Below are 13,992 nucleotides of genomic sequence, written 5' to 3'. Positions count from 1 at the left end.
GTGTAAAGGTCCAGTCACACTAAGCAACTTACCAGCGATCCCAACAACGATAGGGATCGCTGGTAAGTTGCTAGGAGGTTGCTGGTGAGCTGTCACACTGCGACGCTCCAGCGATCCCACCAGCAACCTGACCTGGCAGGGATCGCTGGAGCGTGGCTACACGAGTTGCTGGTGAGCTCACCAGCAACCAGTGACCAGCCCCCAGTCTCCTAGTTACAGCACACATCAGGTTAATTAACCCGATGTGTGCTGCAGCTAAATGTGCACAGAGCAGGGAGCAGCGCACACTGAGCGCTGGCTCCTTGCTCTCCTAGTTACAGCACACATGGGGTTAATTGCCTGATGTGTGCTGCAGCTATCTGTGCACAGAGCAGGAGCCGGCAGCACAGGCAGTGAGAGCGGAGGAGGCTGGTATCAAAGGTAAATATCGGGTAACCAAGGACAGGGCTTCTTGGTTACCCGATGTTTACATTAGTTACCAGCCTCAGCAGAAGCTGGCTCCCTGCTCACTGCACATTAGTTGTTGCTGTCTCGCTGTCACACACAGCGATCTGTGCTTCACAGCAGGACAGCAACAACTAAAAAATGGCCCAGGACATTCAGCAACAACCAACGACCTCACAGCAGGGGCCAGGTTGTTGCTGGATGTCACACACAGCAACATCGCTAGCAACGTCACAAAAGTTGTTCGTTACCAGCGATGTTGCTAGCGATGTTGCTTAGTGTGACGGGGCCTTAAACCTGCTAAATCTGCAGGGGGTTGAATACTACTTGTAGGCACTGTACATGGCCTTATCTCTTTGCTGTCCACCTTTCCTGACCTTTACCCTGGTAGTACAGTCATGGCCAAAAGTTTTGAGAATGCTACAAATATTAATTTTTACAAAGTCTACTGCTTAAGTTTTTCTAATGGCAATTTGCATATACTCCAGAATGTCATAAAGAGTGATCAGCTTAACAGCAATTACTTGCAAAGTCAATATTGGCAAAGAAAATGAACTTTAACCCCCAATACACATTTCAACATCATTGCATTCCTGCCTTAAAAGGAGCAGCTAACATTATTTTAGTGATTGTTTTATTAACACAGGTGTGGGTGTTGATGAGGACAGGGCTGGCGATCAATCAGTCATAATTAAGTAAGAATGACACCACTGGACACTTTAAAAGGAGGCTGGTGTTTGGTATCATTGTTTCTCTTCAGTTAACCATGGTTATCTCTAAAGAAACACGTGCAGCCATCATTGCTCTGCACAAAATGGCCTAGCAGGGAAGAGTATTGCAGCTACAAAGATTGCACCTCAGTCAACAATCTATCGCATCATCAAGAACTTCAAGGAGAGAGCTTCCATTGTTGCCAAAAAGGCTCCAGGGCGCCCAAGAAGGACCAGCAAACGCCAGGACCATATCTTAAAACTGTTTCAGCTGCGGGATGGGACTACCAGCAGTGGCGAGCTAGCTCAGCAATGGCAGCAGGCTGGTGTGAGTGCTTCTGCACGCACTGTGAGGCGGAGACTGCTTGAGCAAGGCCTGGTTTCAAGGAGGGCAGCAAAGAAGCCACTTCTCTCCAGAAAAAACATCAGGGACCGACTGATATTCTGCAAAAGGTACAGGGAGTGGACTGCTGAGGACTGGGGTAAAGTCATTTTCTCAGTTGAATCCCCGATTGTTTGGGACATCTGGCAAATAGCTTATTAGGAGAAGAAGAGGTGAGCGCTAGCACCAGTCTTGTCTCATGCCAACTGTTAAGCATCCGGAAACCATTCATGTGTGGGGTTGCTTCTCAGCCAAGGGAATCGCACCACTCACAGTCTTGCCTAAAAACACAGCCATGAATAAAGAATGGTCCCAGAATGTCCTCCAAGAGCAACTTCTCCCAACTGTCCAAGAGCAGTTTGGCGCCCAACAATGCCTTTTCCAGCATGATGGAGCACCTTGCCATAAAGCAAAGGTGATCACTAAATGCCTCATGGAACAAAACATAGAGATTTTGGGTCCATGGCCTGGAAACTCCCCAGATCTTAATCCCATTGAGAACTTGTGGGCAATCATCAAGAGACGGGTGGACAAACAAAAACCAACAAATTCTGGCAAAATGCAAGCATTGCTTATGCAAGAATGGACCGCTATCAGTCAGGATTTGCTCCAGAAGTTGATTGAGAGCATGCCCGGGAGAATTGCAGAGGTCCTGAAGAAGGGGCAACACTGCAAATATTCACTTGCTGCATTAACTCAGTCTGTCAATAGAACCTTTTGGTCTCATAATATGATTGCAATTATATTTCTGTATGTGATGTAAACATCAGACAAACACAATTAAACACCAGAGGGCAACAGATCATGTGAAAATATCATTTGGGTGTCATTCTCAAAACTTTTGGCCATGACTGTATAAATGGCCTTGTCTTTTTGTGTTCTACCCTAACTGACCATCCCTGGTAGTATACAAGGCCTTGTCTTTTTGTTTTCCACCCTTCCTGACCTTGCTAGTATACATTGCCTTGTCTTTTTGTTTTCCACCTTTTATGACCTTCACCCTGCTAGTACACATGGCCTTGTCTTTTTGTTTTCTACCCTAACTGACCTTGACCCTGGTAGTATACATGGCCTTGTCTTTTTGTTTTCCACCCTTCCTGACCTTGGTAGTATACATAGCCTCATCTCTTTGCCGTTCACCGTTCCTGACCTTAACCCTTGTAGTATACATGGCCTTGTATTTTTGTTTGCCACCCTTCCTGACCTTTACCCATCTACCATTTATAAATAAACTCCGCCTAGCTTGACCTACTATTGTTTGCCTGCTGGTTATAATCCATTTTTAAAGCATTTCTAATATATCTGGAGTTTTAATTGGGATATAGTCTATTTGACCTATTAACTTCCTGCAGCAGGAGCCTCTCCCCCTACAGTAAGACAAAAGATTTAAGTCAAGCCCCCTTTGTTTAAGGAGTTGGAGCCTCAGCGAATCACTAAGTGATCAGCTAATTAACCCTGTGTTCTCTGCAGGATTTCTACAAGATTAACTATTTCCGGATAGCGCAGAAAATGTTGCAGACTAATGAAGTGTAACATTTATTCATTAATTTCTGGGGTTTTGGGGTTTTAGCAGAGGATTCAGTGTATGATGTGCACGTTCCCCTGCCACTTACCTCTGCAGCTGCTGCACATAAGTCAGATTTCCACCAGACTCATCACCCTCATCCTCCTCTTCGGATGACTCCTGCAACATTTCGCAGACGCTGCGACAGATCGGGCCATTCTCGGAGTCACTTCTACAACCAAATAACCTCCGGTTAGGGGTAAGTCTCCAATTCTGACAACCAGCCATGACTGACAACCTTTCATGAAACAGCTCTCTGTATATACAATGTATCCGGTGCAGATTTCCCTTCTCGAGCTGTTGGAATGATTATCACCGTACACAGCGCTTCTTTTATATTGTCCAGGGAGTGTTGTCATAGTGACCTCCGTCTCGTGATGGTTCTCAGTTTTTCCCCTGGTAATTATTAATAAGTATAAATTTCTGCCTATCCGGAGTGCCGCTCCTCTCTGCCCCGCTGAGCTGGAACCCAGCCGGGAGCGGCACAACTGACGGAGAGGGGTCTGCGGAGGAGAGCAGTAACGTCAGCCCCATTCATCTCCCCTAAATCACTGTCCATGTGCTCCCCGCAGGAATGGAGACTGCAGGGAGCTGTGGGGTTTATATTTGCAATTTTGGATAGGTGTAAGCGTTGCCTGTGAAAGCCGCCATATAATGGGGCATGGACGGCAAAAAGGGGTTCTGCGGCTCTGCGGAGCCAGATATTACGTAGTCGCCATGTTACACTATATTCTATCACGAACTACCGGACTGATGGGTTCTGTGTATTGCTGGGTCCTCCTGGTGGGAAGACATGAGCCATTAACCCCACTAATATGCCCAATGTCATTTATTCACCTTTTATGGAGGTAGGGGAATAATTGGCTTCTGGATCCCTGTGGCTGGTAATGGGGATACTCAGGCTTTTGCCCCTAGGGTTATAATGGCGGGCACTGTGGCTGCTACTGTAAAGCATGGCTGACAATGGAGCTACTGTGGCTACTACTGGAGGGCCTGGCTAACAAAGGGGCAAAGGGGTTACTGCTGGAAGACATGGATAATAAAGGGGAAAAGGTGGCTATTACTGGAGGGCATAGCTAACACTGGGGCAAAGTGCCCCCCCCAGTATACCCCTCACTGTACAGGTCCTGTATATACATGGAAGGGGCTGTATATACCCCAAATATAGACGCCAGTATACTCTTCACTGTACAGGTCCTGTATATACAGGTGAGGGGCTGTATATAACCTGAATATAGACCCCAATATACTCCTCACTATACATGGCACCTGTATATACATGGAAGAGGCTGTATATATCCTGAGTATAGACCCCAGTATACCCCTCACTGTACACAGGTCTTGAATATCCAATGGAGAGGCTGTATATAGGGCAAAAAAGACCCCAGTATATACCTCACTGTACACAGGACCTGTATATACAGGGAATGAGCTGTATATAACCCAAGTATAGACCCCAATATACTCCTCATTGTACACAGGTCCTGTATATTCAAAAGGGGTAAATACCCCAACTATAGACCCCAGTATACCTCTCACTGTACACAGGTCCTGTATATACAGGAGAGGGGCTGTATATACCCCGGGTATAAGAACCAGTATACCCTGCACTATACACAGGTCCTGTATATACAGGTGGCCGTATATACCCCAAATATTGACCCCAGTATACTCCTAACTGTACACAGGTCCTGTACATACAGAGGGGGTTGTATATACCCTGATTATAGCCCTCAGTATACCACTCACTGTACACAGGTCCTGTATATAAAGGGGGGGGGCTGAAAGTAACCGGAGTATAGACTCCAGTATACTCCTCACTGTATACAAGTCCTGTAAATAGAGAGGAGGGGCTGAATATACCCCAAGTATAGACCCCAGTATACCCCGCACTGTACACAAGTCTTGCATATAGAGGGGAGGGGCTGTATATACCCCAAGTACAGACCCCAGTATACTCCTCACTACATACAGGACTTGTACATACAAGGGGGTTGTATATACCCTGAGTATAGACCCCAGTTTATATCTCACTGTACACATGTCCTGTATATACATGGGGGAGGCTGTATATACCCAAGTTTAAGACCCCAGTATACCCCTCACTGTACAAAGGTCTGTGAGGAGTATGATGAGGGATATGACATTCATACTTGTCAGTCGACTGTCACTGTTCATTTACATACCTCGTGTCCTGCAGCAAGAATCCAACACCAAGAATTAGGAGCCAAATGGCCAGGAGACAAAACCAAATCAAGACTAAGGAAGCCAGTGCAGCCCCCCTGCTGTCAAGAGTATTCAGCCAGGGAGATGGGTGGGCAATTACAAGTTATATAAAAAGCTTCAAATAAGAATCTCAGACTTGGAGGCTCCTGTGTAAGAGCTACATTATTAAGGAGAGCGTCCCTCCCACATATAGGGCAGGCATATTCCCGGCTTCGCGACGGCAAAGTGTGATGTGCAGATTAGCTTAAAATTATTATCTTGTCATGGGAAGCCGACAGACACCTTGTGTTTCCTATCCAAAGATGGATCAAATCATAACTAAATCTGCACGTGGCAGGAGACCCCCTAACAAGCCCACCCGAGGTGCCAACAAGGGATCTGCTGAGTAGGAGCATTACACAAACCTCAGCTGCTGCAGAACATCATAATACACACCGCATTTGTTGCCAATCTCATTTGAAGAGGTTCTGCAGCAGTTGAATTGTGTATTGTTTAGCAACAGTGTACCACCCACAACTAAAATTATAAAGAATATTCCCCATAGACATCTAATGTTTAATAATTATCATTTATACAATAAATACGGTATATATATTAGATACCAAGCAAAAGATTCACTATTTACAAACAATAAGAAAGCCTCTTTAAATAATATTTTCCAACGCACAGATTTATATACATTTATAATATAGTAAAACAGAAAGGATATTTCTTTTCCACATTCTCTGCCCGCATTCGTCGGTTGGCAGCAAACATGGCGGCCCGGCTGCTGTGATGTCACAATGCTCGGGGTTCTCCATGATGATGTCATAATGGAATGGAATGCCCGGAGGGTATAAAAGCCCCCCGCACACTGACATCACTGCCATTTCTTGAGTTGATGCTTTTGCTGAAACTTCACTTTGGTTCTGGAAGAGTGAACTAGTTTGTGCTCCACATCTAGTGTTTACTTCCTATTACTTGTTATTGATCTTTGATCAGGGCACAATAATACCGGTGCCCCCCGGAGAGCTCAGATCTCCAAATTCTATCAGCTTCAGGCACCTAAGACATGAGTGCCCGGAGGCTGCGTCAGCTGATTGCTGACAATGAAGAACGGCCGCGCCGACAAAATCGAGGTAAGTGAAATATTTGGGGAAGAAACAATATTCACACCCTATAGGGCCGGGGTCTCAAACTCGTCCGGGTATAAGAGCCGCATATGTATATATATATATATATATATATAAAAAAAAAAATTGGGGGGACTTTTCAGGTGAAAGTGACATTTGTATTGGTACCATTTTTTTCTATACACCTTTGGATCACTGTGTTTCAACATTTTTTTTGTTTATTATAACAAATGTACAGTTTTTTGTTATATATATATATATATATATATATATATATATATATATATATATATATACATATACACACACACACACACATTTTTGCTAGTAAAAAAAAATCATGCTTATTTTTAATTTTACCCCTTTTTTGTAAGTAATACAGTTTTGCAATTAGCTCCATATAGTAATTTTGGCCAACATCTTGTAGTAATGTTCCAATCCTGGTCCCCATCTTTTATTAATGTCACCACTCCATCCTGTAGTAATGTGCCCATCCTTGTCCCCATCCTGTAGTAATGTTCCCATCCTTATCCCCATCCTGTAGTAATGTTCCCATCCTTATCCCCATCCTGTAGTAATGTTCCCATCCTTATCCCCATCCTGTAGTAATATGCCCCCATCCTTGTCTCCATCCTGTAGTAATGTCCGCATCCTGATCTTCATCCTGTAGTTAAGTTCCCCATCCTGGTCGCCATCCTGTAGTAATGTGCCCAACCTTCTCCCCTTCTTGTAATAATGTGCCCTTCCTTGTCCCTTTCTTCTAATAATGTGCCCTTCCTTGTCCCCTTCTTGTAGTAATGTGCCCATCCTGGTTCCCATCCTGTAGTAATGTGCCCCATCCTTGTGCCCATCTTGTGTTGATGTGCCCATCCTATAGTAATGTGCCCCTCCTGGTCCTCATCCTGTAGTAATGTGCCCATCCTGGTCCTCATCCTGTAGTAATGTGCCCATCCTTGTGTGAATGTGTCCATCCTGAGGGGCCGCATTCAGTCTGCAGCCACGTTTTTGAGATCTCTGCTACAGGGATTTCTGGGAGGAGATATCATGGGGTATGATGGGCCAAATTTTAGGAAAGACCCTGCAGGTAAACTAAAGTCCAAAATAAGGCAATTTTTTCTAGGGTTCTCTCCCTAAACACCACAACAGACAGGATATTTCTTTTCTCTGCCCCCATTCGTCGGTTGGCAGCAAACATGGCGGCCCGGCTGCTGTGATGTCACAATGCTCGGGGTTCTCCATGATGATGTCATAATGGAATGGAATGCCCAGAGGGTATAGAAGCCCCCCGCACACTGACATCAGCGCCATTTCTTGAGTTGATGCTATTGCTGAAACGTCACTTTGGTTCTGGAAGAGTGAACTAGTTTGTGCTCCACATCTAGTGTTTACTTCCTATTACTTGTTATTGATCTTTGATCAGGGCACAATAATACCAGTGCCCCCCGGAGAGCTCAGATCTCCAAATTACATCAGCTTCAGGTACCTAAGACATGAGTGCCCGGAGGCTGCGTCAGCTGATTGCTGACAATGAAGAACGGCCGCGCCGACCAGAAAATCAAGGCAAGTGAAATATTTGGGGAAGATAAACAATATTCACACCCTATAGGGCCGGGGTCTCAAACTCGGCCGGGTATAAGGGGCGCACATATTTTAAAAAAAAATTTGGGGTGACTTTTCAGGTCAAAGTGACATTTGTGTTGGTACCATATTTTAATTCTATACACCTTTGGATCACTGTTTTTGAACATTTGAACATTTTTTTGTTTATTATAACAAATGTACAGTTTCTTGTTACACACACACACACACACACACACACACACACACACACACACACACATTTTTGCTATTAAAGAAAAATCATGCTTTTTTTTAATTTTAACCCTTTTTTGTAAGTAATACAGTTTTACAATCAGCTCCATATAGTAATTTTTGCCAACATCTTGTAGTAATGTTCCAATCCTGGTCCCCATCTTTTAGTAATGTCACCACTCCATCCTGTAGTAATGTGACCCATCCTTATCCACATCCTGTAGTAATGTTCCCATCCTATAGTAATGTGCCCCATGCTTGCCTCCATCCTGTAGTAATGTCCACATCCTTATCCCCATCCTGTAGTAATGTCTGCATCCTGATCTTCATCCTGTTGTAATATGCCCCATCCTTCTCCCCATCCTGTAGTAATGTGCCCATCCTTATCCCCATCGTGCAGGAATGTGCCCCATTCTTGTCTCCATCCTGTAGTAATATCCGCATCCTGATCTTCATCCTGTAGTAATGTACCCATCCTGGTCCTCATCCTGTAGTAATGTGCCCATCTTGGTCCCCAATCTGTAGTAATGTACCCATCCTTGTCCCCATACTGAAGTAATGTGCCCCATGCTTGTGCCCATCTTGTGTGAATGTGCCCAACCTATGGTAATGTGCCCATCCTAGTCCTCATCCTGTAGTAACGTGGTCATCCTGGTCCTCATGTAGTAATGTGTCCATCCTGGTCCTCATCCTGTAGTACTTTGCCTGCCCATCCTGGTCCCCTTTCTGTAGTAATGTGCCCATACTGGTCCCCATCCTGTAGTAATGTGCCCCATCCTTCTGCCCATCCCGCAGGAATATGTATATCCTTTTGACCATCCTCTAGTAATGTGCCCATGCAGGTCCTCTACTTGTAGTAATGTCCCCTGTACTGGACCTTTTCTTGTAGCAATGTCCCATCCTGGTATCCTGCTGTACTATTTTACACACACACACACACACACACACATTATTTCTATTATTTATTATTATAGCGCCATTTATTCCATGGCGCTTTACAAGTGAAAGACGGTATACATACAATAATCATTAACAATACAAAACAGACTGGTATAGGAGGAGAGAGGACCCTGCCCGCGAGGGCTCACAGTCTACAGGGAATATACACACACACTTAACCTGACCTGTGCAGCCTCAGAGTGCAACACACACACACACACCAAAACTTTCTTCTCACCACCTGTCCTCCGTTCCGTCGGCGTCCTCTTTCCCGCTTCATGCGGCCCGCAGGAATGTGGACCTGGTAACGAACGCAGCCATTGTCAGCGCTTCATCTGAAATTCAGAGGAACGTTCTGCCAGCGTTGCGCAGAGTCAAGTTCTCTCTGCACAATTATTCCAATAGCAGCCGCTAGCCAATCAGAGGCAAGCAACTGAGGTCAAACGCGCCAGTTGCTTGCCCCGGATTGGCCGGTGGCTGCCATTGAGTTGTGCAGAGAGCTCGACTACGCAACTCCAGCAAAATGTTAATCTGAAATGAAGCGCTGACGGCTGCGGCCCCTGTACTAGCCACGATCGTTACCGGGTCCACATGCCTACGGGTAGCAAGAAGCAGCCTGAGGGACCGCATTTAGTCTGCAGCCACGTTTCTGAGACCTCTGCTACAGGGCTTTTCTGTGAGGAGATATCATGGGGTATGATAGGCCAAATTTTAGGAAAGACACTGCAGGTAAACTAAAGTCCAAAATAAGGCAATTTTTTTCTAGGGTTCTCCTCTTCCTAAACACCACAGCAGCAGATGGACCAATCCCTATAGGTCAAAAGTGTTTGACAAAATTAGGAATAATCATGATAAATTAATATTTCTTTATAGGTCAGGCCATATCTGTCCGTAGGTCTCAAGAAAGACATCAGAGAAGACCTACCAGTGGACGTCAGAGAGACAGCAATGCTGTCACTGAGAGGAGACGGAGACATGCCAGAGATCCTTCACGTCGTAGGGGACACGAAGAGACCAGGCAAAGAAGCCGCTCTCCTCTAAGACCAGCCCCTGCCGGGCCCTCCAGGTCAACAGCGGAGGGCAGCAGGCACCGGAGGAGGGAAAGAAGCCGCTCCCATCTAAGACCAGCCCCTGCCGGACCCTACAGCTCAACAGCGGAGGGTAGCAGGGACCGGAGGAGGAGAAGAAGCCGCTCCCATCTAAGACCAGCCCCTGCCGGGCCCTCCAGCTCAACAACGGAGGGCAGCAGGGACCGGCGGAGGGAAAGAAGCCGCTCCCCTCTAAGACCAGCCCCTGCCGGGCCCTCCAGCTCAACAGCGGAGGGCAGCAGGGACCGGAGGAGGGAAAGAAGCCGCTCCCATCTAAGACCAGCCCCTGCCAGGCCCTCCAGCTCAACATCAGAGGGCAGCAGGGACCGGAGGAGAAGAAGACACCGCTCCTCTCAAAGACCAGCCCCTGCCAGGCCCTCCAGCTCAACATCAGAGGGCAGCAGGGACCGGAGGAGGAGAAGACACCACTCCTCTCAAAGACAAGCCCCTGCCAGGCCCTCCAGCTCAACATCAGAGGGCAGCAGGGACCGGAGGAGGAGGAGACACCACTCCTCTCAAAGACAAGCCCCTGCCAGGCCCTCCAGCTCAACATCAGAGGGCAGCAGGGACCGGAGGAGGAGAAGACACCACTCCTCTCAAAGACAAGCCCCTGCCGGGCCCTCCAGCACAACATCAGAGGGCAGCAGGGACCGGAGGAGGAGAAGATACCGCTCCTCTCAAAGACAAGCCCCTGCCGGGCCCTCCAGCTCAACATCAGAGGGCAGCAGGGACCGGAGGAGGAGAAGATACCGCTCCTCTCAAAGACAAGCCCCTGCCGGGCCCTCCAGTTCAACATCAGAGGGCAGCAGGGACCGGAGGAGGAGAAGAAACCGCTCCTCTCAAAGACAAGCCCCTGCCGGGCCCTCCAGTTCAACATCAGAGGGCAGCAGGGACCGGAGGAGGAGAAGACACCGTTCCTCTCTAAGATCAGCCCCTGTGGTGCCGTCACCATCTATAAACGCACCCATTCAACCGCAGGCAGAGCCTGTGATCCCACCACCACTGCCACAGGTGGATCTACCTGCACAACATGTACCTGTGTCGGTAGAGGAGACCAGGAGAGCTCGAGAAATTGCGAGACTCCCAACAAGGAATGTAACCTCACAGGAGGAGGGCGACACATGTGCCATATGTATAGAGGACTATCAGATTGGAGAGCAGCTCACAGTCCTCCCGTGCAACCACTTCTTCCATCCGGGTTGCATTTCTGACTGGCTGCGCTCCAGACCTCACTGCCCCCTGTGCCGTAACCACTGCTTCAGAGACGCACCACAATGACATCTTAAGATGTCCATGGTGCGGGCAGTGGAAGAGACCATCTTTAATTCCAGCCCAGGTAAGGGACCCTGCATTCATTACAACTATTCTGAAGGCTGTAAAAAAAAAAATAAATCATCTTTAACTTCTTGCTGTTCTGTTCTCTAGTTTACCATCAGCTTTGGTCAATATCTAACATGAAGGGCTAAACACAGGACGTCCCCCAAACACCGGACGGTAAGTCACCACTCACCCCTCTGTCCAATGATATGTATATTACATGTAACAGAGAAATAATCGCTGCTTTCTCCTCTTTATAGAAGGAAAGTCAAAAGTCTGGAAAACAAAGAAGAATTAGATCAGAACAACCTGTACTTCATGTAAGTAAATATTAGCATTCAATTTCTTTTAGTCTCCAGCTCATTTTACTAGGAATCTACTCATATAATAAAATCAGGGGCGGACAGTCATGGTCGGGACCCCTGCGGGGCCTGGGGGTACAAGGATACAAGCATGGGATAGGAAAGCTGGTTACTGAGTGAAAGAAGCACTTCCCTCATCACCCAGCTTTCCCATGCTCTGCTATACATCTTTCTCTCAGCACCCAGCTTTCCCATGCTCTGCTATACATCTTTCTCTTATCACCCAGCTTTCCCATGCTCTGCTATACATCTTTCTCTCAGCACCCAGCTTTCCCATGCTCTGCTATAGATCTTTCTCTCAGCACCCAGCTTTCCCATGCTCTGCTATACATCTTTCTCTCAGCAGCCAGCTTTCCCATGCTCTGCTATATACATCTTTCTCTCAGCACCCAGCTTTCCCATGCTCTGCTATACATCTTTCTCTCAGCACCCAGCTTTCCCATGCTCTGCTATACATCTTTCTCTTATCACCCAGCTTTCCCATGCTCTGCTATACATCTTTCTCTTATCACCCAGCTTTCCCATGCTCTGCTATACATCTTTCTCTCAGCACCCAGCTTTCCCATGCTCTGCTATACATCTTTCTCTCAGCACCCAGCTTTCCCATGCTCTGCTATATACATCTTTCTCTCAGCAACCAGCTTTCCCATGCTCTGCTATATATCTTTCTCTCAGCACCCAGCTTTCCCATGTTCTGATATCATAGGAAAGCTGGGTGCTGAGGAAAAGATATATAGCAGAGGATAGAAAAGCTGGGTGGTGAGGGAAAGATGTATAGCAAAGCATGGAAAAGCCGGGTGCTGAGGGAAAGTGGTAAAGCAGAACATGGGAAAGCTGAGGAGAGGTCAGGTCCAAATATTACAGCGGGGCCCATCGAACTCTAGTTACGCTACTGGATATAATGATTTGTCATTTTCTCTTCACAGAAATCTACATTATTTTGAAGGTTGGAAAAAAATCCTCTTTATCTTCCTGTTGTTCTGGTCTCTTTGGTCACATCTCACCAAGCATGAAGGACCATGAACGTGGACACCCCAAAACAGCGGATGGTGAGTTCCCCTCATTTCCTCTTCTCTCTCCGCCCCATGATCTGTATATTACATGTAATATAATAGTAATTGTTGTTTTTTTTTCCTTTTTATAAACAGAAGCTCCGAGTCTATAAACAATTGAGGGATTGGATCAGAGCGACCTGCGCTTCATGTAAGTAGAGATTGGAATTTGCTTCTTTTCTTCCGGTCTTCAGCTCCTTTGTATTTAGTTTAGGAATGTGTTGATGGGATGTAATATCTTGTCGTATTCTCTTTCCAGAAATCTGCAGAAGTTACAGGTCATTTCCATCAAGATCCACAGATTCTCATCGGCTCCATGGAGACAGATCCATCATGTGCAGAGATCCTGAGATCAGCTGCAGCTCCATACTATGTTCTCACATATTCCACATACGGGCAGCACGGTGGCTCAGTGGTTAGCACTGCAGTCTTGTGGTGGCTCAGTGGTTAGCACTGCAGTCTTGCAGCGCTGGGGTCCTGGGTTCGAATCCCACCAAGGACACCATCTGCAAGGAGTTTGTATGTTCTCCCCGTGTTTGCGTGGGTTTCCTCCGGGTTCTCCGGTTTCCTCCCACACTACAAAGACATTCTGATAGGGAATTTATACAAAATATTCATAAAAATAAATCATATTGACTGTGTCTATGTCTGGTTGTGACTTTACTGTATAGAATTATGTTACATACCTCTAGGAGCACAAAATGATAAGTGACTGGAGGGAGTATTAGGGAGTAGGGATGAGCGGACCCCATGATGTTCGGGTTCGCTGGGTTCTGCTAAACTGTAGTTATAAGTTCAGCTCAACAACTAAACTTGACCCCGGACCTCAAACTCCATAGAAATCAATGGGTGTGGACCCCAGGGGCCAGCAGTTTCGTTCGTTTCACTATTTCCTCTGTTCCTAGACACAGGATTTCCTTTTGCTTGGTACTCCCCCGTACCTAGCATAAGGATGTGACTGCAGACTTCTGAATTCTCACAGTG

The 13,992-nt window shown here is 46.6% G+C and overlaps 1 protein-coding gene across 1 annotated transcript; it reads left to right on the top strand.

Annotated features, from left to right (window-relative positions):
• The first annotated feature begins 6,215 nt into the window (after positions 1-6,215).
• Positions 6,216-13,483, top strand: LOC142249668 (uncharacterized). Its single transcript, XM_075321464.1, has 7 exons — positions 6,216-6,444; positions 10,063-11,613; positions 11,703-11,771; positions 11,855-11,914; positions 12,883-13,005; positions 13,105-13,159; positions 13,268-13,483. Exons 1-2 carry the CDS (start codon positions 6,378-6,380, stop codon positions 11,553-11,555), a joined length of 1,560 nt encoding a protein of 519 aa, XP_075177579.1. The 5' UTR covers positions 6,216-6,377; the 3' UTR covers positions 11,556-11,613; positions 11,703-11,771; positions 11,855-11,914; positions 12,883-13,005; positions 13,105-13,159; positions 13,268-13,483.
• The last annotated feature ends 509 nt before the right edge of the window (positions 13,484-13,992 follow it).

This window comes from Anomaloglossus baeobatrachus, chromosome 8 (genome assembly GCF_048569485.1).
Source record: "Anomaloglossus baeobatrachus isolate aAnoBae1 chromosome 8, aAnoBae1.hap1, whole genome shotgun sequence".
Lineage (NCBI taxonomy): Eukaryota > Metazoa > Chordata > Amphibia > Anura > Aromobatidae > Anomaloglossus > Anomaloglossus baeobatrachus.
Note: the sequence above shows the minus strand (reverse complement) of the source record. Positions and strands in the feature narration are given on the sequence as shown.